We start from the raw sequence: 25,108 nt of genomic DNA, 5'->3' as shown, positions 1-25,108 counted from the left end.
GATTATCAAAATAGAGTTTCCCAATTAATTTTCTGTCGATCGACTTATCGTTGCAGCTTTAGATGTGATGCATGATCACTCACTCATACACATCACAGGAACCATATGACAAGTTATTTTTAGTAAACCATGTGGCGAGGAAAAAAACATTACTGACTGCGACACATATACAAAAACTACAAGTATATGTTTGTGTGCCTGACTTAACTGTAAGTGCACTGCTGCCAGTAAAAAAATTAAAGGGCTCATGAGCTGGACAAATATTCCTTTAATCTTGCCAAGAAAGCTTTAAAAATATATCCTTTATTATGGCTTTCACTGTTATGCCCACTCATGTATGACATTTCCATCAGTCAGTACCCTGGCTATGATGAAAATTTGCATTCATCTTCATCTACAGTAGTCCCTGTGTGCTTATTCATTTTCAGCATTCCACTGTAGGATTAATGAGCATATTATCCATGTCTTAATGGGCACGTAAGAGAATCTAACCTTTAAATGATTGATACCACCTAATGCTGGCTGTTGTGACCTCTGGAGCTGCTGCCGTCCCACAGGGTGGAGGCTGTTTCTGAATGGAGAGATGTGATGTCAGAGGAGTGATGCTGTAGGATTATACAACACATTTTACAAACACCATATCTCTCCTTCTCTCTCTCTCTCTCTCTATCAGTCCTTTGATCTGTGATTCAGTTTTTTTTCCTTTCCTCGCCCCTTTTTGTGCACACACACACACACACACACACACACACACATTGAGAAGAACTTAAACAAGCCAGCAAACAAACAGCAGCCAGGCAGATGGATGTGTCTTTTAACGTCAGGAGGCTCTCTGCAGCTCTTCAGCCCTGGAGAGCTGGCAGCTGACGGCACATTCAAGTGAAAAGCACCTCCAATGTCGTCGATGTCTCCTTAGTATGATGACATGCTGTGTGCCTCAGCACCGAAGGTGAAGTGAAAAGATTAAGTGGGTGTTTTTTTTTTCTTTTCTTTTACTAGTTTAATGGACATACAAGGATCACAACATGGAATGAGTGAGGAGGAGTGCATTGAATGCAATTAGATGTGCATTGAAAATGAGGGGCAGTCACAGCAGGGCTGAAACTGAAGAGCACTTATGTGTATGGCGTGTCAGAGGGCACTGAGTGAATCAGTTAGAATCACTTTAGAGGTTATAAAGGAGACTTGAGATGTTGCTGGAGTAGCAGTGAAGATAAAATCGTCCTAATGTATTTGACTGGCCATTTGTTGCAGGATGATAACAACAAAAACTTAGCAAGACAAGCATGAAACAGAGAAATTTGAATATATGTATTACTTTTAAAGCATAAATTACTTCACTCCTGTTTGGGATTGTGATCAGTGTGCTCAGACTTAAGTTTTTCTCTTTTCCCTACAAGAGAAACAGTTCTGAAAAAAACATCCTAACGAGAAGATAGAAAGGGAAATAACATGATGTCCACATCTTACTGGTTCTTTTAGGTGAGATGTATATTGTTCTCCATTTACATTGTAAACATAAAGACATATATATGATTTTTTGATACCCACACACGTTCTCTGGATGATATATGTTGAAAGAAGCACTTAAAGTGTTTAGCAAGGCTTTGATCTCGCCATAAACTCACCCATCCGTGACCTTTTGTCGGCAGGTGCCGTGCTGTGGCCCCTTTATCTTGTCGACCTGCGGAATGCGGAGCTTTGGCCCCCAGCCGTCAGGAGGGTGTTTATCACCGTCTCTGTCAGCACAGAGAGAGAGAGAGAGAGAGAGAGAGAGAGAGAGAGGATGCTGCTGAACTGCGACAGCAACTCCGCGGTGGTTTTAGCCTGTGAGTCATCGCTAGAGGGTTTAACTCCTCATGTGCCGCGACGACTATCAGCGAGGGTGGTAGTGATGGTATTAACTGCTTATTGTTTACATTATTAAATGACTAAAATGCTCTTTTGTGAGCCTTAAATGTGGAAGGAAATGTAGGCTATAATTTTTTTGATACTTTCTGAATATATTTTAAGATTAGTCTCATAAAATCGGCATCAATTTTAGTTTACATGCGCTTGAAAGGAAATATTGTGATACTTTCCCTCTGAATTGAGCTTCCACTTTAATCATTAAAAAATCCATTCATTCAAGGTGAACAGTTTAATTGTCCAAATTAATATTCAGGTCAACAGATCGCTACCTTCAGACTTTTTAAAGATCTTTGCAGTCGATATCTTTTTACAGGGCGGGTGCTGTGCGACAAGACAGTATCGAGAGCTATTTTTTGATACAGCGAGCTTCTTAGTATGCCATATCATAAACCTGAATCATTTATATGGATTTTTTAGGACCGGCTATTGCGTGTGTTGTGTGATGACGCGGTGGTCAGGTGTTGCCTCATATAACGAGGGGGAGCTGTCCAAGTGCTGAAAACAGAAGAGAACAGAGGAGATGCCATACACCTTCACTGCTGTCTGAGCTTTGTTGCCAAAGGTAAGACACGGATTTTGTTTTGTTTTTTGTTTTAGAGTTTAATCTTTAAATCAAATCGATCTGTGAATGTGTTGGATGGGGAGATAGTCTTTATTTTTTTTACATTAGCTTTTCGCAGATCTCGATACTTTATGTGCATACATGGCAGTTTTCATTGTGATGAAACGCGTTCACAAGAAGAATTACAATGTTGTTAGTGAAGTAACGAGGAAGGAAGGGTTTCTTTCTAATGAAGGTTTATGTTGTTAGTATGAAATCAGATGTTGAGGTTGCCCATAACAACGCGGGGAGTGACTCATCCAGCGATGTGAATGTGTCTCCTCGCGCAGCATCGTATCATTCAATTTGCAGAGCGTAACTCCCTGATAAGGCAAACAAACCCTGAATCAAAACATACTCGCTCATGGTTACGCTTGTTGATGTCGAGTAAGTTTTTAGACCAAAAATAATTAGAAATATAAAATTAAATCCTCGTGCATTGGTCTTATTTTTTAATTTCTTAAGTGAGGCTTCACTAACATGTTATGCTCTCTCGGTTTGCAGGTAATACATTGCCTATAATGCTGCATTTCCACCACAAGTTGCCCGCGGGGGGAGCCGTGGTCCTGCTCGCCTTCCTCCTCCATGGATGCGCCGTGCAGGCTGCGTCTCTCCCCCGCCACTACAGGCTCCGAGGCGGGGATAGTGAGGGGCAGCCGGCTGCCTACCCACCCAGCTCCGACATGATCAAAGCCCTGGAGTACATTGAAAACCTGAAGCAGCGGAACGGGGGCCGGCCTGAACCCGTGGATTACGACGAAGTGGACAAGTTCAGGGTCCTGCTTCAGCTCGCCTCGCAGCAGGACGAGGGTCCCGGGGACCGTCAGCCTTCCCCCGGCATACAGAGGCAGGACATTACCGCTGAGCAGCTGATGAAAGCCCTGCTAAAGTCTCTCCAGGATCAGGCCGGGAAAGACGCGAAAGTCATCCCCGCATCGGCGCCCAGGAACGACCGCCGCACGCACAGGCACCGCACCAAAGACACTGAAATCCCCGAGAGCGCCGCACCGGTAGACTACGGTAATTTCCCCAGACCCCACAAGAAATACCCGCTGATGTTTGAGGACGAGGAGAATACGGACGCTTCCAAACGGGCCACAGAGGACCTGGACGAGCAGTATACACCCCAGAGCCTTGCCAATTTACGCTCCATCTTTGAAGAGCTTGGGAGGATGCCCACCGCCACCGGCCAGAAGAGAGGCGTGTTCGGGGACGACGATGACGAGGATGAGGACGCCTTTAGCCTAAGAAACCCGGCCTACGAGGATGTGGCCGGAGGAGAGGAGTGGGTCCCCGTGGAGGAGAGGGAGGAGACGGAGGAGATGGTCAACGGGAGCCATGAGGAAATGGACAGGGCGCTCGGTGAGCAGGAGGAAGCTGAGAGGGAGGAAATGCAACGCCGGGCGAACCAGAACCAAGAAGACGCTGATGATGACACTAAACTGGTAGATTACTACCTGTTGAAGGTCCTCGAGATGAGCGACCAGACGCAGAAGAGGGACAAGACCGGAGAGCAAAGAAAGAGACTGATCCGCCCCTCCATTGTGGATCCTCGGACAGTGAAGGAGTTGCTAGAGCTCTCCCTGAAGCTCCACGTCCCACCACAGGACCTTATCGACATGCTGCTCACAGAGGAGCTCAGAAAGCTCCACCGCAACCCCCAAGGCTCTGCTCGCTACACGACCGGCCAGACACCCAAGATCAGGTACTTCAGCCGCAGACTGCCGCTGAAGAGCAAGCCCGCCCCCGAGGATATGGACAGAGAGGACTTTCTGGACATCATCGGCGTGGAGACTATCAGTAACGAGTACCCGGTGATGCAGAGACCCCTGAAGACTTCTCCTTCCTCGGACAGGATCCCAGTGGCGTCCAACCCTGCCGCAAATCCAGGACCAGTTAAAATCCCCCCTCCCTCCGGGCGCAGGGAGAACCTCTTTTTATCCGAGCTCAACAAGATGCCCCTGAAACGCCAGACTGACGGCGGGGATGACGAGGATGACGACGGCGACGTGGAAGACGAGGTGACGACCTACCTGGCGGCCAAAATCCTCACAGAGTACCCCAACACCATCACCAAGAGGGACACCCAGGCGCAGCTGAAGGGACAGTTCCCATACGAGCTGTACGAGCGAGCCATGAAGGACTACTTGGGGCAAGCGGACACTGACAAAAGGCCAGTAGCCAAGAGGGAAACCGAAGTGGCCACAGAGAAAGTAAATCCCACAGAGATGCAAGGGAAAGAGGAGATCACGGCCAAGACCTCAGCTCCACAGACCGTGATTGAGGAAGAGGAGGGGCACCGTGAAAACACAGTGGCAGGGATGTAGGCTGACCCCACCTGCAAGACGCACGAAATTATGAATATAGTATTTATACTGTCTCAAAAATAATGTTTGGTGGATGTGATCTAGTTTACAAATTTCTATTATATGAACTATAGCTGGTAATATCACCCTAACGAAAAAGAATTATAGCAACCTTACAGGTCCAATACATTTTTAGGAAAATAGTCCCTACTTGCTGCAAGAACATCATAGAAATATTATGAGATTAAAGGTGCAATCCGTGTGAGACCAAAAGGGTAGGAATATTCTAAACATAGGATTTGAACCTGCTATCACTCCTAAATTGCCAATGAATATATTGACTAATGTCAAATAACACTGAAATCCAATTTAATAAAGTTTTGTGATGTTGTTAAAAGTTTGTTTACATTGATTGTGTTTGTAGACACGGCAAGAAACAGGCCTATATTTTCAATTATGATCAAATGAGTAATGGTAAAATGCTTATTTTTCATCACTGTAAAATTCTTCATATGTGAATATACCTATAAATGACAATGTATGCTGACTGGGCCTTTAAAAACACAAGCTACAGTGATTGGTTACCATCAAGATATACTGACAGTATAAGAATATTATAGGGATATTTTGTTAGGGCAGTGTGCTGGCCTGAGAACGAGTGTTGTTGTGACTCGTGATATATTCAGGGTTAGTGGATTTATTGTTATTATTATGGATACTTATTTCCAAGTCTAAATATCAGACCGTCGCCTGCCTTCCAACCCTTTCATACTGCGAAGCTCTGTATTGTTGGCCTACCAGTGGTTGTGCTATGTATGCTCATTTTTAAACCATTTTGTACATGTTCAATAATGTGTGATGAATCACAGATGAATAAAGCATCAGCGGTATTATTTTTCTTCTTGCTGAGTTGTGTTGCCTTATTAAAAAAAATAAAAAAATAAATTAAAAAAAATCACACCATACACCACAGGGTTTATAATGAGAGGAAGCAGAAGGAAAAAAGATGGTGAGAAAACACTGAATTCCATTTGGTGGAGGTGTGGTGATTTTTGATTAAATAGGAGGAGAATGGTGGTTAAAAAAAAAAAAAAAACCCTCACTGCAGACTGCTTATCAAAATACATATTTTAATCACAAGCTCCGACATCATAAATTGCACGTTATAAAAACAGTGATATTCACACTCGCACTAGCAACAGCTCCTTGTGAAGACTAATGGCCCCAAACAGAAGCGATAGTTTATATAGATTAAAAACTGTAAGAAATTCTTCATGATCAGTCTGATTCAAAAATCTGTTGTATGCAGGTGTGAAAGCAAAGCCTATTATTGGTTCATATTGTAATTACAAAACGTGACATCTGTTACAAACATGTTTTTTAAGAATTAAATTTGTTCTTTTCAATATTCACACAAATTGCAGAGAAGCACAATTTCCCTTAAAATTAGTTCTTCATAATTTTTGGAATAAAATCATTCAATTCCAATATGTTAAGGCATGATTTAAATATGAATGAAGCAAATTTATAAACCTAAAAATCACTTCATGGTTATGCTTTTCATATCCCTGATCCTCTATTACTACTTCATTTGAATTTAATCACAGCAATTAATGTGATGAAACCCCATCCCCTCCTTCAAATGAGTGCAAGACTATGAACACATATGAGATTTACCCTCAAATGAAGTTACATTGCAGCAGTGTTTCAGGCGGAAGGCGAGCAGACATTCAATATGCCCATTTCCTCTTTTGAAAAAGTCCAGTGGAATCAAAGTAAATCCCATTTCCATGTTCAGAAACTTCTTTGACTCATATACAGTACATCTGGTTCCTGTATTTCCCCCCAGTGTTACTTATGTCCTTTTTCCACGGGTTAAAATGCAGGTTTGCTCATATACTCCTCCATGGTCTAGGAAAAAAAAAGCACAAAGAAGATAAATCAGCTTCTCAGCCTCTTAAAAAAACAGATTATCATGCAATTAATATTCACAGGCACACATCTACACATCACCTGTTATTAGGTGCTGAGAACAGCAACATACAGTGAACTAACACAAGCAGAACATCTAACCTGTCTGTCCATATTCAAGGTCATCCAAACAGCTCCACCTCATACCACTCACTGTTGTCATCCTGAAGCGATAATGGTCAAAATGAATAGGAGGCTACACTGCGCAAAATCCAACTCTAGATTCAAATGTTAGTCAGCCCTACTCAGAAGCACAGAACAACACACCCAGTGAACTACCGTACCACACACAGCCATCACAGGGAGAGTGGGAAGCATCAGCCAAACACTAAACCTACGCCGCGTTCCAGGGAAATCTGTCTCTCACTCGCAATAACGCTGGCAGAGGGAGAGAGAGATATATACACACACAGGGGTAAGAAAACAGCAGCACAAACACAAGTCTATATCTAAAAAAAAAAAAAAAAAAAGGAGCAATAGCTAACATCCAGAAACCTATTAGCTATGAGAAAGACAAAAGGCACACCAGGGACTCAGCAGCACCGCTGTTAAATGAACTCATTATGACACCGACTACTTGTGACGCTTGTTGGTGAATTCACACTCACAAAAATAAACTGAAACCATATTGGAGCTTGATACAGGATTCATCAAATGTGTTTCTGCTTTGAAAAAAAAATGAACCGATTTGAGACCCTCTACAATCCAAAAGTACCCCACAGCCGTAATTTAATGTCCTCCGATTCCACCAGAATCATTGTTCAATGATGTTGAACCACGCAACAGATGTTAACATGCCTCCTGTTGTGTCATGCGTGAGTGTGTGTGTGCATGAGCGTCTCACCTCCTGTAACATGTCTGAGGCTTCGATGGCGCGATTCACCATCTGTTTGGAGGTTTCCTGTATTTCCCCTCCCATTAGGAACTCATCCAGAATAAAATAGGCCTTCTCAAAGTTAAAGATTATGTCCAGCTCACACACCTGAGAGGGGGGCATGACAGTGATTATTGCAGGTGCATTTTTGGATTAAAAAGGCTGTTAAAAACAATCTCTGTAGAAAACAGCAATAACCTATTTCAACAGTAATATGTTCAGGACTTGTGCTGCCATCAAATGTCAAAATTACACTTCAGTAGAGCTGCAACAATTAGTCAATTAATTGGTACATTGATTGACAGAAAATTAATCAGAAACTATTTTGATAATTAAATAATCATTTATCACTTTTTTAAGCAAAAATAACACATATTCACTGGTTGCTGCTTCATTTTAAGCTGTGTCATTTATGATGGTAAACTCAATATCTTTGGATTGAAGCCACTGATTGGACAAAACAAGATGTTTGAAGACGTCACTTTGGGCTTCAAGAAGTTGTAACAGGCATTTTTCAGTATTTTCTGGCATTTAATTGACAAAATGATTAATCAAATAATCGAGGAAATATCCAACAGACTAATCGATAATGAAAATAATCCTTAGTTGCAGTCCTACACTTCAGACTACAGTTGATTAAAGAAGGTGAAATACATTGCCAAAGTATTTGTCCAGCAGCTCCACGTAGCGATGAATAACCTCCAAGGCTAACAGCTCATTCTCCTGGTTCTCTACACCCAAGCAGAAATACAAGCTTGCATATCTGCGGAAAACAAAGTGATGATTTTCAGCTGATGTAGAGGAGATATATGTTACATATACAGGAGATGTATCTGTGAGTAGAAAGGAGACTGGTGGTCCTGTTGCCTAAGAAACAGAGAAAATAACCCACCCACCTCTTGTAAATAATCTTAAGGTCTTTCCAGTGCAGGAAGTTACAGGAGCGTGGTTGTCTTGCCAACACCATGGTGGTCATGTCCCTGATTATCTTCTTCTTCTCACGTTCCGATATGGGTGTAAACCACTTCTGCAGACGCAGTTTCCCCTGGCGACTGAAGAGCAGCAGGAAACGCATCTAACAACACAGACACACCGCAGGGTCAGAGTGGCAACTGTGATGCGTGCACACATAGAGTATGTCCACACAAAGTCAATCCATAGGGCATTATTAACTAGCCACCAACACACACACACACACACAAACCGAGGGTCGTTTGGGTGTTGAGCTGCTGTCACGGCTCATTAAAGAATAACTCCGCTGACTAAACACCACCAATACAAGGAAAAAAAGAAAAGTCTTGGCAGGCAGAAATGTGAAGGTCAACAAATGATTGAGGAAGGGGTGTTTGGAGTTTCCCTTCCGATTTTCAACAGAGCTGAGGAGTTGTGTTTCGGATGTTTAGAGAACGTGTTTCCTAGCTTCGGAAATAGGCTTGGCTACATATCACTGTGGACATTAATTTTCCCCCCCAACTCCATCAGAACCACACTGCCACACTGTTTCCTTTGAATCTTCCTCGCATTGTTGATAATAAATGAGTTTAAGTGGTTTTTTTGTGTGGAGGTTTTCCGTGACTGAATTTAGGGTCGAAGGATGGAGGGTGTCATACATCATAGAGATTGTAAAGCCATCTCAGATCAATTTGTAATTTGGGGATATATAAATGAAACTGGCTTGACTTGAAAATATGTTTGCAAAAAATCTGGGGATCTATTTCATTACAAGAAAGAAAGAGTTGGTCTGATTAGTTGAGTAACAAATTTATTCATATGTTCAAAAATCCTTTTTCACAGGCCAACCATCATTGCAAACTCAACAAAGCAAAGTTCAAACACTCTGCTTTGAACAATAATATGTGTCAAATATGGTTTTTCCACAAGAAATGTCTAATTATCACTTTAAAATCCTTAAAACGGCATCTACTCCTTCTCCGTCACTGAAAATCCAGAATCTTTAAATATGTAACTATTGTTCATTTCAAAGGTCGAATTGGTGGAAAGTGAAGTAGGAAACCATTCTCAGTGTTATGAGCACATCACAGTAAAGTTGTACACTGGACCAGGATTGGCTGCCAAACTACTTGTCATGTCACAAATCCTGCTCATGGGGCCACCCCTAAAAATCAGATTTTCAATAAGCACAGAGAGAGAAACTTTCACTTTTGAATGTGAAAACATCTTTCTAGTGTCAAACTCTGCACATACATCATCCTGCACAGTGACGTTCAAACACTCAATTGTAGGAACAAGAAGAAAAAAACCCTTTCTTGACCAGAGGGGGACTTTTAATTACAAATAAGCCTGTGCAGTATAATGCCCACAATACTTCCTTTTACTGTAATGGTGGAGGCATAATTTTCATATTTTGGAGATACCAGATACATAAAATATGGGACAGTTGTCGAAGCCACCTGTAAGAGGATATTTTAAAATATGTCACCGCTCAGTTGCCCTACAAAATGAAGACATACCTGTTTTTCATTGTATGCAATTTGGGAACAAAAGGATAGCAGGGATTAGTAGGCTACAGTGACACTAGAAAAAACAGCACAACCAGTCCTTTTACAGGTATTTCCAGGTGTGTATCCCCTGTGTCAGCCCACAGGCAAATTAATATGTAAAGCATTAAACTGCCACCAGGGCAGGACTCGACGGAAAGCGACGAAACCTGTTTTACTAGGGGGACCTTACTTCCGACTGTCGCAAATAATAATAAAAAAGGGATACACATAGTTAAAAACTCACAGTAGAAACCAAATTTTGGTGCTGTTAGGCAGCCTGACAAGAAAAAACAGGCTCCAGAGTAACGAGAGTGGGTTAGAGGTGTAATTTCTAGCTTTAGCTACCTCTCAGCGACGACAGGTGCGACAGGTGAACAGCCGCTAAGCTGACGTTACCTTACGCATAGAAAATAGTAACCGCACTTACCATTTTGACGCCGCGCCAAGAGCTATTAATGCTCTGAAACGATTAAAAAAAAAAAAAGTACTTTAACCCTCACAAAGGGTCAGCAAGTCCAACTGAACACATATCCTCTCTATCCGTCGTTCACTGCAGTGTGAAAGTTGGTAAACTCCGCCCTCCTGGCCGCAAGAGGAGCGGTGCCTGCCGTACGCGTCACCACACCTCACCACAACCATCTGGATTGGTTATTGTAGATTTATATCGCAGGTATAGGATCCACCACGTGACTTGCGTGAAGCGTTTTAATGAATGAGCTGATCAAACTTTAACCTCTATCACTTGGCTGTCATGAGGAGTGTGTGTATGCAGGACACACTCATCCTACATGCAGTGTACATGCAGGGTCGGTAGAGAGCAGTAAGTGCTCTCGCTCTCTTTCGCTCTCTTTCTCTCTCTCTCTCTCTCTGCCCGCTTCATGTGATAGTGACCTGTCACAGCTGGCTGACAGACTGGAAAGCTGGTGCACTTTTTTTGGGATTGTTATTCATTTGATAACATGTCTATGTATCGAAATGCCGTCTGGTTTCTGAACGGAATCCATCAGTATACAAGGTCAGTCAACTATTATTATATCATTATGTTGGTGCTTCTCTATAGATGTATTGCTGACAGCTTTGTGCTTTTCAGTCAGTGTATATTGTTAGTTCATCTATTTTTTAAATTAGGAATGTTTAAATATAAGATTCACAGTTTGTAAAAAAATATATATTTAATGCAATTTATTTTTTAATCAAGAGGAATAAAGGTCTGATCACTGTATGGCACACATCCCTACACAAACTGGCCTTTATGCACAATCACAATAGTGCCATTGACAGCTGATGTGTTTTGAGGATGACACTCACATCATCTGACTGTACTAGAGCTAAAATGTGGAGAAAGAAAAAAAAAAAAACATTGCAGCTTGACAAACTCATATCCATCTTGTGTCTTTACAAAAGTAAATCTCTCAAATCTGAGACACACATTGATTATTTTTTAATGTGTTACCTCCAGGAAGGGATATGAAATAGCGTCTAAAGACTTTGAGCCCCAGGATCTCAATGTGTCCGTTGTGGGAAGGTCTTTTATGGTCACTGGAGCCAACAGTGGAATTGGCAGAGCGACTGCCATGGCTATAGCCAAGAAAGGTACATGTAGGAGAGGTGTGTTGTCTGTCATACACTTTATATAGATAGAAAATAAAGTCTGATGCTTTGTTTCCAGGTGGGAGAGTCCACATGGTCTGCAGGAACAAAGATAAAGCCGAAGAGGCCAGGGCAGAAATTGTCAGTGAGTCGGGGAATACGGTGAGTGTGTGTTAGCCTTAAAAATCATTATTACTAAATATGAAAAAAAGTGTGAAATCCCTTCATTTGTGAGAGAGAATGATAAATAATCTGGTTATTCTAGGAGGTGTACGCCCATATTTTGGACCTGTCAGAGACACGCAAAGTCTGGGAGTTTGCTGAGGCCTTCAAGAAGCAGTATCCATCCTTGAATGTGTTGGTAGGTATTGATCATTAGTCTTCATCACAAAAAAATACATTCAAAACTTTCTTTATAAAGCAGGAGTGTTTCTTCTCTGTCATGTCTTTGCGACAGATAAACAATGCAGGGTGTATGGTGCACAAGAGAGAGGTGAACGATGAGAAGCTGGAGCAGAACTTCGCCACCAACACTATGGGTGAGACATCATCCTGATGGCCAACGAGACTCATGCTGCTGTAAATTTAAAGTCAAGGCATAAGCTTTGTGACTTTTCTCCATCTCTTTAGGGGTGTACATCCTCACCCAAAGTCTCATACCGTTTCTACAGAAGAGCCGGGATCCCAGGGTGGTATGATCTCACACACAAACACAGTCAAATTGCTCATCTGCATCATGTGGACAGTATAATGCCACTTTTGTCAACGCTGGAGTAGCTGTTGTCTAAGCACACTGTGCCTCTTTTGCTCTCTGCCTGTGTTAGATCACTGTGTCCTCAGGAGGCATGCTGGTCCAGAAACTCCAAGTTGATGACTTACAGTCAGAGAAGGGCTACTTTGATGGTGTCATGGTGTACGCCCAGAACAAGGTAGGAGAGGAGAATGAAAGTATCTTAACACAGTTTTTTTAGCTGCAAGTCTTTGTCAAAGATTTACTTAGTAACTACTTTACATCTGTCTCACTGGGTTTGTGTCTGTCTCACATGATTGAACAGAAAGAAGGATGGAAATAAAGATGATGCAAAATACATTCACATTAATAGAAGGGATACTATAGAGAGGTAAATTGTACAGCTAACAATGTGCTGTTTCTTGTCAGAGACAGCAGGTGGTGCTGACACAAGAGTGGGCCAAAGCAAACCCTGTCATTCACTTCTCTGTGATGCATCCAGGCTGGGTAGATACACCAGGTACTGACGCATAACGCACCCTAAATGGTCAATAAACTATTGATGTTGCTGCTGGTGTTTTTTTCTCTTTTGTTTGTACTTGTTTTTCTAAAAAATGCTGTTTATGATATAGAAAAAAAATAAAAATAAAATCACATTGTTACACAGGAGTCCCGTCCATCAAATGTGGGAGATATTCTCCTGGTGGTGGTGCTATAGCAAATGTTTAGAGATTACAAATTCACTAAAAAGAAGACAAACCTCAACCAGACTTTACCAGAAAGTATGGGGCAGTCTGAGTTCACAGGCGCCACTGCAGGTGACAGTTTCACAAAATGGCGCCTAAAGTCTGGCAGTTTTAAAGTCCATCCATCTGATTTTCTTTCTTCCAAAAAACAAACAACAACAACAACAAAAAACACAAAAACTTTTGGTCACTTGAGTTGACCTGACTTAAATCTCTGTCAACCTTCTATAAAATCAGACATGTAATTATTTTCATTTGGTTGAGATGAAAATTCTCCAAACATGTGTGACCATAAATTCTACTAAACATCTGCCCAGCTATGAAAAAAGTATTTATCTGATCACTGTGATATTGTGAGGCAGATCATATATAAAATAATCTGATTAGGTGCAAAGGTATATTTAATGTTTACTTAAAAACTGTCATTTTGCCAAATCTTTATTGTAATCATTCTGTAACTGCAATGAATAGGTAATTAAATATAAATAATTGTTTACAAAGCAAAAACGTCAAAATTAATAGAATTATTTTCATATTATTAATCCCCTTTTTTCAAAACTGTTTCTCCAATCCTCAAATTGTGATAATCATTTTGTTGCTTTCTGTCAATTACTACTAAAGTTCTACTTAAGATTCTCAGTTTAGCTTTGTCTAAATCTGAACATCATTCCTGTAGATTTTTAATCTTGGCGCTTCGTTTCATTTGTTTGACATTGAGTCGGTATTTGTTGGTAATATGCTACTTACCCCATCTGATGTCTCCCTGTTGGCAGCTGTTTCCACATCAATGCCTCAGTTCCACCAGATGATGGGAGAGAGGCTGCGCACTGTGGAGCAGGGAGCCGACACTGTGGTGTGGTTGGCCTTGTCCAGAGCTGCTGCCAGAACACGCAGCGGGCAGTTCTTTCAAGGTGAGCAGCATGAAAGGCTCCATCCCACAAACACACAGGGAGATGTTCTTTCCATTTTTTTTTCATCTTCTTAGACATCATCATCATCATCATCATATGGTGCATCTGATTCTGACAAATTATTTGTATTGCAGATCGTAAGCCTGTTCCTACCCACCTGCCTCTGGCTTGGACTCACAGTTCTACTAAAGAGATTCAGACTTTCATGGCTAAACTGGAGAATATGGCCGAAGCTGTTAAGCCACAACCTGACACAGAGCTCAATGGTCCCCTGGGTCCTTACAGACCTCAGGTTGCCTAAATTCTGATGCGTCATTGTCACCATTTAAGTATTTATAACAATAAAATCAATTACTGGGAAATGTGACACATTTGTCATATTTAGTCTCATGTATCTCCTAATTCTACCCATTTTGATATCATATTGAAGACTGTTGTATTTTCAGGGGAGTGCACAGCTAAGTGTCACCTGATCCTATCTGTGATGTCACCTGTTAACTGGACTGTTTGCTCTGAAAATGTTGTGACCTATTAATGTAATACTGAGTAATTGATTTACAGTAGAGTATAATTAGAACATATCAATAGAAGTTGCTCAACACATTAGTAACTTACCCATATGGGTAAGGGTTGTGTGTTTTCTATTTGATTTGTTTTTTAAATTTCTGGCTAATGTGTCATACCTGAAATCATTATGGATCAGTGTTTGCACAGGAGCCTACAGTGATCAGATGTACAGTACATATCGTTCCCCTTGGTGTTTAGTGAAATTGTAAAAGTTCATTTTATGCACTACAGCTGCTCAACCTGCTATAAAGCACCAATGAAGTTGTTCGATATTTACATGTAACAGTAATTATAATGGAGCATTAAAAGCCCAGTGTAGTAGACGCAATTCAAAATCTCTGTCAGCGCAAATTAGAGTTTCTGAATCCTGACAATTTGGGCTTGAAGCATACTTTTGTTTTAATGCAATAAAGACGACATTTTAACAGGAGCAGATCTCTGGGAGTCAGAATTCAGGTTTTTGGACACCTGGACATGATAGACATGCCTGTGTTCTCACGCTAACTGCGATGTGAAAATCACAATGAATATTTGCAGATTAATGCAGAAGAGGAGCAAAGTATTTCTGTCAAAAACTACAGAGCATCAATAGTCATTATTTTTATTTTTGTTTTGTAACAATCCACATTTGTTGTTTTTAATAATTTTATTATTTTTATACAGTATTGAAACAAAAAAAATAATGTGGTGCATTCACATTTTTCCCAAGGGATTCTTTGCAAGTTTGATCTCTACAAGGGTAAAACAGTGAAAAGCTTGAAGCTGGATCCATCCATGTTAAAACTCACAGGGAATAGGAAGACTGGGCCTGATTTGAAAATCATCTACAAGATTTGATGGATTTTTTTTTTTTCTGCGCCGATATTTTATTCCCGATTTAAGTGTGTTTACTGTGTTTTTGTAAGGAACGACGAATCAGGTTCCCAGCATTTTGTCTTTTAAAGAAACTTCCAGTCCATGCGAAACAACAGTCCAAAGAAAACAAACAAATCCCATTCCCCCCCCATCCAGTCTCTTCCTCCTCTCCACCACAGGTCTCTCTATGCAACGTAGGTGTACACTTTACGGTCCTCTGGTGTCCTCGCCAAGTATTCTCTTTCTATTAGTCCTTCTATACGCTTTTTGATTACCACAGGACTGGGAAGAAAACGAGCCCGGAGCTGCTGAGTCACCTGAGGACACAAAGTCACAACATGTAAGAAAAGATGTATCAAAACCCCAAGATTCCCCTTTATTACATTTCATTGCAGCGTTACAATAGGTTTAAGAACCGGAGAGGACAAAAAGTTGTTGAATCAAAACTTAAGTCTTTAACAGACTTAATTTTGTATAGTCACATGGGCTCCTTACCTCCGCCACCAGGACATTGTGCTGCATCTTCTTCCTCGACTTCATGATTCGGACAATGGCTGCCTCAATCTCATGCTTCCTGTCATCATCCACTTTCTGCCGCGTCTCTTTCCTTTCAGGGTCTGATTCCCCTTGTTTAGCAGCAACTGGGAAAAGTAAGACAGGGAAAAAAGATGAGGAAGAGGAGATAAGGTAGAGAAAGTGGAATAGTCCCATCCATCTGCCCTATAGTCTCCACACAGTGAGCTGGAAGAAGATGATGAAGCTGAAACATGATGTGGGGTAATCTGTGTGTGTGTGTGTATCTGTTAGAAATGAAACATATTTGACAAAGGTTATAGTCTCACTGTGTGTCATACACAAACTTAACACACCTGTCTGTATTTTGACTCTGTGCAGTTTGGAAGTAAACTGATCATTGACTGTAAACACATGGCCGTTCTCGATCTCCTTGGATTTTGGCTCCTTGGTGAGAACTCTCTGTGTGGGTTTCCCACAGGCCAAAGACTGCAACGCTCGCACCAGCTCCCGCTCAGGAATATCTGTCTCCTGCTGGATCTCCTGTAAACAGGGACAGAATAGGAGAGAAGGTTTTAAAAAGGTGGACACGGGAGCTGAGGACAAAAAGATCTACTGGAAGAACTGAGATTTACGAATCCAGGTTAGGAAGTGCTGCACTGTGCCCTCACCTCAAAAGTGCACTTTTCTCTGTTGTTGAAGAGCATGAGGATGGTCATCTGGAAGGTGGAGACTTGCAGTATGTGCTTACGGGTGTTAGAGCCCGTCACCTGGGCGCCTCCCACACCCACTTCTGAACCATCCTCCTGCAAACAAAAGTAGAAGGGAGGATAAACGCACACATTTTGATGCTGCCTTGAAGAATACGTCATTTAAAAGTGGCATACCTTTTTAACAGCCCCATAGAAAGTTGCATTTAGGTCTGCCCCACCCATGTGGTGCTGCAATGTGAGCTGTCTACCACTGTGTTTGGCGAGATAAAACCTGTGAAAGAAAAGCAGGGACTTAGTTCCTCAGAAACCCTTTAAAGACCAACACTGATTCTCCCAATGTAGAGTATAAATTTAAGATTACCTCCTAAAGACTTCAAAGGCGTGTCTGGGAGCAGGGGGGATGGTGCATTTGGGAGTTGCCGACTGTGTAGGCCAGTAACCAGTAGTGAGGACTCTTACTGTAAGGTCCACACCACTTAGAGATGCCTGAAAAAGACACAGTCAAGTGATGTAGTGATAAACAGACCTTTAACTGCATCAGAAATCATTACCAATTTAGATGCAACTGTTCAGTTAGTCTGTATATTAAAATGACCTGTTTACCAATTTAGAAGTGATATTAACTTCTAATTCTGTTTCAAATGTTCCCTTCTTATCATGTACTTAGGATTCTTGTTTTGTTTTCAGATAGGGTGTCTTACCGATGTGGACTGTATATGCTGCCTGAACTCATCCATGGTAGTGTTGGAGATGCTCATGTCTCTAAACATCCCTTCCAGTTTTGAGGTGAACTGACAGCCACATTCTGTCTGCAGAGAAGAAAGACAGAGAACAAGTTCAATCACTGGCAGACATTCATACAGGGTGAAAACAGGGCAACATGAGCAGAGCGGGAGATATAATGAGGAAAAAGTAAGAGGGACGTGCATTCACATCTGTATCTTAAACCTTTCTCATTGTTTTACCTTGAGCTTAGAAATCATGTTCTTCTCTGAGTCATCTGAGACACTCTTGTTGCTGAGCAGCCTGCGGCCCAGATGCTGCTTGTAGTACCTTTCAAACACATCTTTCTCCTGCATGAACCTGAACAGCACCATCGCCTTGTCCAGGATTGATTCCACCTCCTGTTCTGTCAACTGATCAAGGAAATCAGGGAGAAAAATACAATGAGACAATGTATAGTTAATAAATGTAATGTGCCTACAAAAAAATGTCTATTATTATAGATGTGCTCATTTGGTCAAGCAATTTTTCTACACTTTCTAAGCGGCTACATACCCCTTTGACTCCCTTCTTGAGCTTATCATCTATGAAGAGCGATAGGTACTCTGGTGAGCGGGAGTTGAGGTTGAGAAAATACTCAAAGTCTCCAGCTATGGTTTGTTTGAACAATCTGTCATTGTTGAAGGACTCCAGGAGGAAACGATCAAATCGTGTCTTCAGGTCCAGCAGGCCCTGGTGAGAATAAATAAACATTTGATGAAATATTTAACAGTCAAGAAAAGAAAAAAAAACAAAACACGATTCTCTTGTATTTACAATTTTAAGCAGGGTTCCCCAAGTGTTAAAGTATGGAGAAATTAAGGGTTTTTTGGAGTCATTGTTGAACCAGCATACCTGGATATAGTCAACAGGGTTCTTGCCCTCTCCTTCTTCTGACACAAGCGCCTTGCCCTGCTCTCTCAAGTAAGAGCTCATACACTCACACATAGTTTTCAGGCCATTTGGCACACGACTGAACAGCTTGTACATGCATGCCAGGTCTGAGAGAGAGATATGGAAAAAGGATTGAGAAACAAGTAGAAATCCCCTGCTTTCAATTGCTTGGTTTCTTCTCATATCACACCCAGAATAAAATGCAGAGAAACATCTATGAGGTCATGCGTTTACCTTCTGTCTTGCCATTCTTCAGCATATGGACAAGACCAGAGTTCTCCATCTCTACAATAGTCTTCATGTGTTTAGATATGAGCTCCCTTTCCACCACCTTGACAATGGGCTCCTCTGTCGACTTGTCCAGGCAGTGCATTACTCGCTCAATCTCCTCATTGATTCTGGCCTCTACCTTCTTAATGTAGACACTGGCACTGTTTTCTGCTAGGAACTTTTGGCTCTCCATCTAAAAGAAACAGATAGTATGGGTTGTTTCATTTGAAAGACTGATAGGGATTATACAAAACACAGAGACACTAAGAACCTAGCACAGACTCACCTGGAAGAATTCAGCTGACATATCTAAGAAAGGGCCCTCGAAGTCCTCCTCATATACAGACCTGCCATCCAGGCCAAGAATCATCAGCATCTGGCAAGCGTTTCTGATTGCCCCCCTACAAAGAACAGTAACAAAAAAGTAGTTTCAATATTGATATTTTTGTAAAAATGTACTTCCTGCTGCTAAATCCGTACTAGCAATTAGTAAAACGACCACATGACAATAAATTCATAAAACAAAGAATCATTTGAGTTTGATTGCAGATATATCGCAAACATATTGAAACAAATTTTAGGACCTTGTTGCATTTAAAATAATTTTATTTCTACCAGTGTAACCAGTAGTATTGTATAAAAAAAGATGAAAGCCAGACAGTAAATCATAATGCTGTTAAGTCTTAACATAAATGTCTTCTCAGTAGATTAAGAGGGCGTGATGAGGGAACAAGTTTGGTAATGGCAGCTGTTAAAAAGGCCAATAAATGCATTTTCACTGGTAAGATGCTTTAAAAAAAAGAATTTATGTAGTGTATAGACACACTTCTGAATCTGCGACTGAATCCAGCTACATTATTCATCTTAATGCAGTACATCAAAGAAATCTGTTGACCAGATCAGAATAATAGATATCAAAATCTCTACGTCACCAAATTTTTGTAGTTTTCCCAAATATCCAGTGAACTAGCACAATCTGCACTAGAGCCATTACGTGGCTGAATTTACTGTGACCAACCTTACTTCGCTCTTCTTGTGTGTAACTGGCCCCACTGATCAACCAGTAAACTAGCCTAAATCAATGTCTTACTGCTCCAGGCTGTCAATCAATGAATTAGTACTTCATACCTGTCTACAACCTCTCCCTTCCTCTCACGTGCAATCATGTCCAGTAACGTCTGCCGTAAGTGGTCTCGAATGCAGCCGTAGCGCACCACCTGGTCCCTGAATATGATGAGGCCGAGGTTGTACACATTCTCCACATTGTTTTGCTGAACATAGACCCGGTCCTGGATACAAAAAAACAGAGAACAGAAAATTACATTAGTTGTTGTAGTGTGGAAAGAAGTACTACAATCCAAAACTGCTTCAGTTTACTCATATGAATACATGCATCTTGACACCTTTAAGACGCTTCATAAGCACAGGTACAACTACTGTATATTCAAGAGTATACAGTTTCTGTAATAAGTATTCATTCCCCTTAGATATGTCATGTATTCAAGTATGTGCTTTAAGTATTTTTAATGTTGATCAGTATCAAAAAATGAATTACATCCACTGTGATTCAATGTGGTGCAAAAATAAAATGTCCAGTGGGGGAGTGAATCCTATTAATAGAGCTGCATATGTCAGCAAAGCTTTCAGTCTACAATGTACCAACCCACTGACAAGTTGAAGCGTTTTCAGAAAGTAATTAGATACTGATGAAATACTAACTATGCTGCTCAATAACGAGACGTGCCATCACCACCGCTAGTCCAAATCAACAAATCTTAGCTTGTGCCAAATTACAGAAATTGTTTGGATATCATGTGGGATATTTATGTGACTTGAATCATCTGGTTTTTTTTTTCCACATTTGTGTAATGAAAGCCAATAGCTTGCCTGAAATGAACACTTAGTTTTAGTCTTTATAGTGCCTGTTTCATGAACTTGTGGGGTTTGGCTTTCTTATGCCTTTCCTTTTGTCCTCACTTTGGGGGCATTAGAGAAGTAATTGAGTAAATGAGTTTGCATTTATTAGATTAGATACCTATATATATATATATATATATATATATATATATATATATATATATATATATATATTATTAGATACCTATATATTAGTCACCAGCAGGTAACTGGCACAAATGTAAGAAAACAAACAAAAAAACAACAACAACCATGCTCCTGATAGGACTGAAGTGAATGAATATCATGAATATTTACAATAACCCTACCTTACCTAGACAAATCAATGATATTGACTGAGAGAGACAGTTACTTCCCAACAGGGTAAATACACCTGGTGAGAACAGCAAAGTCACACTTGCTGGTTGTCTGATTCTCCTCTAGAGGTCAGCAGGCAGATAACAACAGCAGCAGCCTGCCCTCATTGCATAGACGTGGTGAGTCTGCAGTAGTTTAACAACAGAAAGCCAACTGTCCGGGGTAAAGGCAGGACAGGAAAAAGGAGAGTATGATACAAAAGAACCCCAGGAGAGATGTGTAGTCCCTGTAATGCCAGCTCCATTGTTTAGCCTAATTTGTGTGTTTGTGTGTGTGTGTGTTTCTCAAGCGCTGACTCACTCAAAGACAACACAAGAGACAGTTTGGACTTGCTGCAGGCTGAAGTAAAATCAACTAGTCCTGCCAGTTATCCAGCAAAACAAATAAATACAGCAACAGAGGCTCTTTTCTTAGGCCCACAAATAAAGCAGCACCTTACAATCAAAGTCCAGAATAGTATGTAGGTGAAGGTTGGACAGAGTTGGACACAAAAGGCCATTTCTTCAAAAGCACAAATCACTCACGACAAGGAACAAGCACTGTAATCCACTTGCAGAGGCAATGGAGCCCATGTGATAAATGTAAAACTACTGGTTATACAAAAATTGAATGAAAGTCACCACAATTTCATGTTGGTTAAGATATTTGTAAATAATCTACAACTACAGTATAATTCAGTTACCCAAAATGAGTATGACAAAAGGCACAGTCTACCTACCATGTACATGAGGATGTCTCTGATCATAACCATGGCAGTTTGATGGTCATTCCAGGCCTGGTTCAGTGTTTGCAGAAAGTTATTATTTAGAGAGTTTAGGACGTCTTCCCGTACCTGAAATTAGAAACATATAGATGATATTGCTTTGCTGTTAACTGTTTTACACACAAGTGAGTAATTTTACATTCTAATCCAGAAGTGACCATAACTTGAAGAACGGAAATCTAAAACAAAGTGCTAAAACAGTTCTTAATTACTTTTTCTTTTGTGGACAATGTGAAAACTACTATTTAGCATTCTGTCAATGATTTAACAAACGACAGATGCATTGATGAGGGATAAGTTTCTTTACTTTGTTGATGAGGTGCTCTGTGACGACTTCCCTCAGGCCCGTGTAGAGCTTCTCCCCATGCTTGTGGAGCACCATCGTGTAGGCGTTCCTGTAAAGCTCCTCAAAGCTTAGCCCACTGTTGTTCTTCCTCTGGATCTCCTGGATGGCATTCTTTAGAAGGTCCCAGATGTTGTTCACATACTTCTCATCCATTGTCATCTAGAAAAGGGTAGAAAGATGACAGTGTGTTCACTTGCAAAATTATTTTACTCTGTTATTTCTAGATGGCATAAATAGACAATGACAGTGATGTCAAGCCAAAGAATTTTTTTTGTAATACAATTTAACAGGCCAGTAATACTTGCAAGATCCATATGCTTAATTCAGGTCTAATATAAGCTGTAAATTGTTAATGAATGTTAGTGCTGCAGCTGTCTTGGACCGTGTCCACCCTAAAGCAAACATTTGAAAACATCTTTTTAAATCACTTTCAACCTTTGATCCACAGTAAACAAGCAATATCCACCTTGTAGAGTTGACTGTTTGTAAGCACTTATGTTTGATTGACAACCATCACAAAATTGAGGGTGTTTAAGTGTAGTAGCAATGTTAAAACTTCAACTTTATGTTACTTAAAACTCTCTCTGTGATCGTTCATTTCATATACAGCCAATCATACAATACAAGTGATGCTTGTGTTATTGGGTCTGCTATCAGACAACTGTGCAAGCAAAAAATAACACACGGCAATAAAGTGAAGCTATGATCACATTTTTATATCTCAACAGCAACAGACAGATATTACTTCTATCAATTCAGCCAATCATGTGGCAGAGATGGAGCCATAACAAGCCAATCAGGTCGCAGGAAGAAAGTTAAGATACAGCCATGCATAGTGTTCAGTTGGGTGTGCTTTTGTTCTGCTTGCTGGAGTCAGAGAAAGAGGAGACTGTTAGCATCAAGCATCGGCCAAGAAGGACATCACAGCAAGACTATTGACTGTTTATACAAAAGGTTAAGCAATTTCGGCAGTGTGGTGCTATGTACTTTGTAGGTTGTGTCAAAGAGCTGTGTAACAGGTAACCAAACATCATGGCAACAAACAACTGTCTTGTTCTGAGTGTCCATTACAAGGGATTGAAAAAGGCAATTAAAGTAAAACAAGACAGCAGAGTCTTTGGATGTTTATATCTCTCACAAACTATCGTTTCCCTGCTTTACAGAGAATGGACAGAAAGTAGAGAAGCAGCCATTGAAGTGTATCAAACTTCTCTACCACCTATGATGTATTCAACTTTCTGACTCAAAATAATATACTTATAATCACAGTTAAGCTTTCAGTATCTCCAATTGTGACTCAAGAGACAAATGTATGACTGAAATTATTATTTTTGTCATGATATATTGTGATTTCTGCTACATCCACATTAAATATAGCTTCTACGTCAATGCCATTATAAAATTCAGTGTTTCACGGATCATCTACTTTCATTCAGTCATAGTAGACTGCCTTCTCAGGTTTTGGCCTCATGATACCTTACCTACCACCAGTGAGGTGTACAGATGTTAAATTTAGGGAAAAGCGAGCAAAAAGAGAAGTATCATAGTCAGGAGAGAAGAGTTGGATCGGTGAAAAGTAACTCTGGCTTGAGAGTTAACCAAACTAAATTACTGTTTCACATTTTCAAATGTAAGGTCACTCAGGGTTTTCAAATCACAGGATGAGAATGTCTCAATAACTATTACAAACACGGGAGCTGGAATAGGATCAATTGTTCAAAATCAATTAAATTGTCCATTATAGTGACCAAGACCACATGGTCGTGGCTACAATATGAATTAACGGTCTGGTCTTGCTCTTGTGTGTAAGCTCAACATTTGAGAAAGGATTAACTGATCACTCACTCATCTGCTCACTGACTCACTCAGCCACACACCCACTCATGAACCTGAATATCCAACTGAGGAAACAAGTATTTGCATATGTTTCACACTAACTAACCTAAACGGGGAATGGATGGATGTTGCAAGAACTAGGTACACAAGACTGCATATCCCAAAACCTTAGAACTGTGTGTTTTACAAAGATAAACTGAGTGTGTGGATATGAAGGTACTAGTCAGCCCAGTGTTCAGTGGATGTTGATGAAATCGTCGTGTGACAGTAGTAATAGTAGTAGGTAGCTGGATTCACAACAACATTGCTCAGGTTATATTAGGAATGTTTACAATAACTCAACGTTACTCTCATGTTAGTCTGAACTTGCGTTAACTCTCGAGCAAGCACTAACATATCATGTTAATTGCCATTTTTTATAGTTTGCCATCTTTAAAGGTCTAAAGCCAAAGCGTACGACGATGCAATACCAACAGCCAAAACAGCCTGCCGTTACCATAGCGTAACGATACTTGCTTACTGACTGCAACTACCATCAAGTCGGCTAACATTATCAGGCCTGCTAAATAGCTAACGCTAGATGCTATTTGCTAGTCTCTCACTGTGGAAGTTTCCTTACAAATGCTAACATTAGCTAATGTCAAACGACGGTGGCATTTTCAAACCATGACGCTAGCTAACGTTAAATAAACTGAACTGATAACACAGCTAACACAGTGCGGGTAATTTGTCCAGCTAACAGCAGTTTTCATTTGACAATGACATGTTTTTCTCGTATGACCAGCTGGCTAGCAGGCACTTGCCTAGCATATTGAGCTGTCATCCACGGTACTCGAGTCTCACAGTTGGCGTCTGAGCGCTCACAGAGCCGGTAAATACTTACGGGAAAGGCTCGTATCCTCATCTTGGTGTCCTTCTTGGTGCCGCCTTTGAGGTTGGACATGATTAGTTAGAACGACTATCGCTTCTAAGTTAACTTAAAGACTACATGAAAGGCGGCTGCTAGTTTGCTTGCTACGCCAGGAAAGCGGCAGGGAAACTCTGTGACCTCCCCTTTGGGAATTAGGTCGGTCTGCGTGTCTGTTATGTTGTTGTCACTCGCTCTCCTCTCTCAGTGTTTTCTTGCTAATGTTAGCTTGTATGCAGTGATGGCGGTCGGCTGTACTCCTCTCAC

At 40.9% G+C, this 25,108-nt stretch overlaps 4 protein-coding genes across 9 annotated transcripts; 2 read left to right on the top strand and 2 right to left on the bottom strand.

Moving 5' to 3' along the window:
- Positions 1-2,324: 2,324 nt before the first annotated feature.
- On the top strand, positions 2,325-5,717 carry scg2b (secretogranin II b). 2 transcript variants are annotated; one of them, XM_067605708.1, is made up of 2 exons: positions 2,325-2,473; positions 3,017-5,717. In XM_067605708.1, the coding sequence occupies exon 2, from the start codon at positions 3,034-3,036 to the stop codon at positions 4,837-4,839; it is 1,806 nt and encodes a 601-aa protein (XP_067461809.1). In that variant the 5' UTR covers positions 2,325-2,473; positions 3,017-3,033; the 3' UTR covers positions 4,840-5,717. The 2 variants fall into 2 exon arrangements, with proteins under 2 accessions (XP_067461809.1, XP_067461808.1); XM_067605707.1 differs by lacking the exon at positions 2,325-2,473 and adding an exon at positions 2,811-2,899.
- Positions 5,718-5,931: 214 nt separating this feature from the next.
- ap1s3b (adaptor related protein complex 1 subunit sigma 3b) lies at positions 5,932-10,732 on the bottom strand. Of its 5 annotated transcripts, none has more exons than XM_067605742.1 (6): positions 10,592-10,732; positions 8,560-8,738; positions 8,318-8,426; positions 7,634-7,771; positions 6,892-6,953; positions 5,932-6,729 (listed from the first exon to the last, which is right to left on the bottom strand). In XM_067605742.1, exons 1-5 carry the CDS (start codon positions 10,592-10,594, stop codon positions 6,912-6,914), a joined length of 471 nt encoding a protein of 156 aa, XP_067461843.1. In that variant the 5' UTR covers positions 10,595-10,732; the 3' UTR covers positions 5,932-6,729; positions 6,892-6,911. The 5 variants fall into 5 exon arrangements, 3 of the variants coding, with proteins under 3 accessions (XP_067461843.1, XP_067461844.1, XP_067461845.1); XR_010930928.1 differs by lacking the exon at positions 5,932-6,729 and adding an exon at positions 7,057-7,167 and having other exon boundaries at positions 6,895-6,953; XR_010930929.1 differs by lacking the exon at positions 5,932-6,729 and adding an exon at positions 7,074-7,167 and having other exon boundaries at positions 6,899-6,953.
- A 200-nt stretch (positions 10,733-10,932) lies between these two features.
- LOC137194139 (dehydrogenase/reductase SDR family member 12-like) lies at positions 10,933-15,512 on the top strand. Its single transcript, XM_067605741.1, has 10 exons — positions 10,933-11,179; positions 11,624-11,757; positions 11,834-11,916; positions 12,020-12,115; positions 12,212-12,293; positions 12,385-12,446; positions 12,579-12,683; positions 12,914-13,004; positions 14,004-14,141; positions 14,276-15,512. The coding sequence occupies exons 1-10, from the start codon at positions 11,124-11,126 to the stop codon at positions 14,440-14,442; spliced, it is 1,014 nt and encodes a 337-aa protein (XP_067461842.1). The 5' UTR covers positions 10,933-11,123; the 3' UTR covers positions 14,443-15,512.
- On the bottom strand, positions 15,296-25,072 carry LOC137194133 (cullin-3-like). Its single transcript, XM_067605706.1, has 16 exons — positions 24,818-25,072; positions 22,060-22,257; positions 21,708-21,821; positions 19,844-20,004; positions 19,002-19,116; positions 18,680-18,908; positions 18,407-18,552; positions 18,068-18,244; positions 17,755-17,925; positions 17,491-17,598; positions 17,151-17,275; positions 16,964-17,060; positions 16,748-16,882; positions 16,433-16,619; positions 16,059-16,204; positions 15,296-15,880 (listed from the first exon to the last, which is right to left on the bottom strand). Exons 1-16 carry the CDS (start codon positions 24,875-24,877, stop codon positions 15,749-15,751), a joined length of 2,301 nt encoding a protein of 766 aa, XP_067461807.1. The 5' UTR covers positions 24,878-25,072; the 3' UTR covers positions 15,296-15,748.
- Positions 25,073-25,108: the final 36 nt, after the last annotated feature.

The sequence above is a fragment of the Thunnus thynnus genome, chromosome 12 (genome assembly GCF_963924715.1).
Source record: "Thunnus thynnus chromosome 12, fThuThy2.1, whole genome shotgun sequence".
NCBI classification, from domain to species: Eukaryota; Metazoa; Chordata; class Actinopteri; order Scombriformes; family Scombridae; genus Thunnus; species Thunnus thynnus.
Note: the sequence above shows the minus strand (reverse complement) of the source record. Positions and strands in the feature narration are given on the sequence as shown.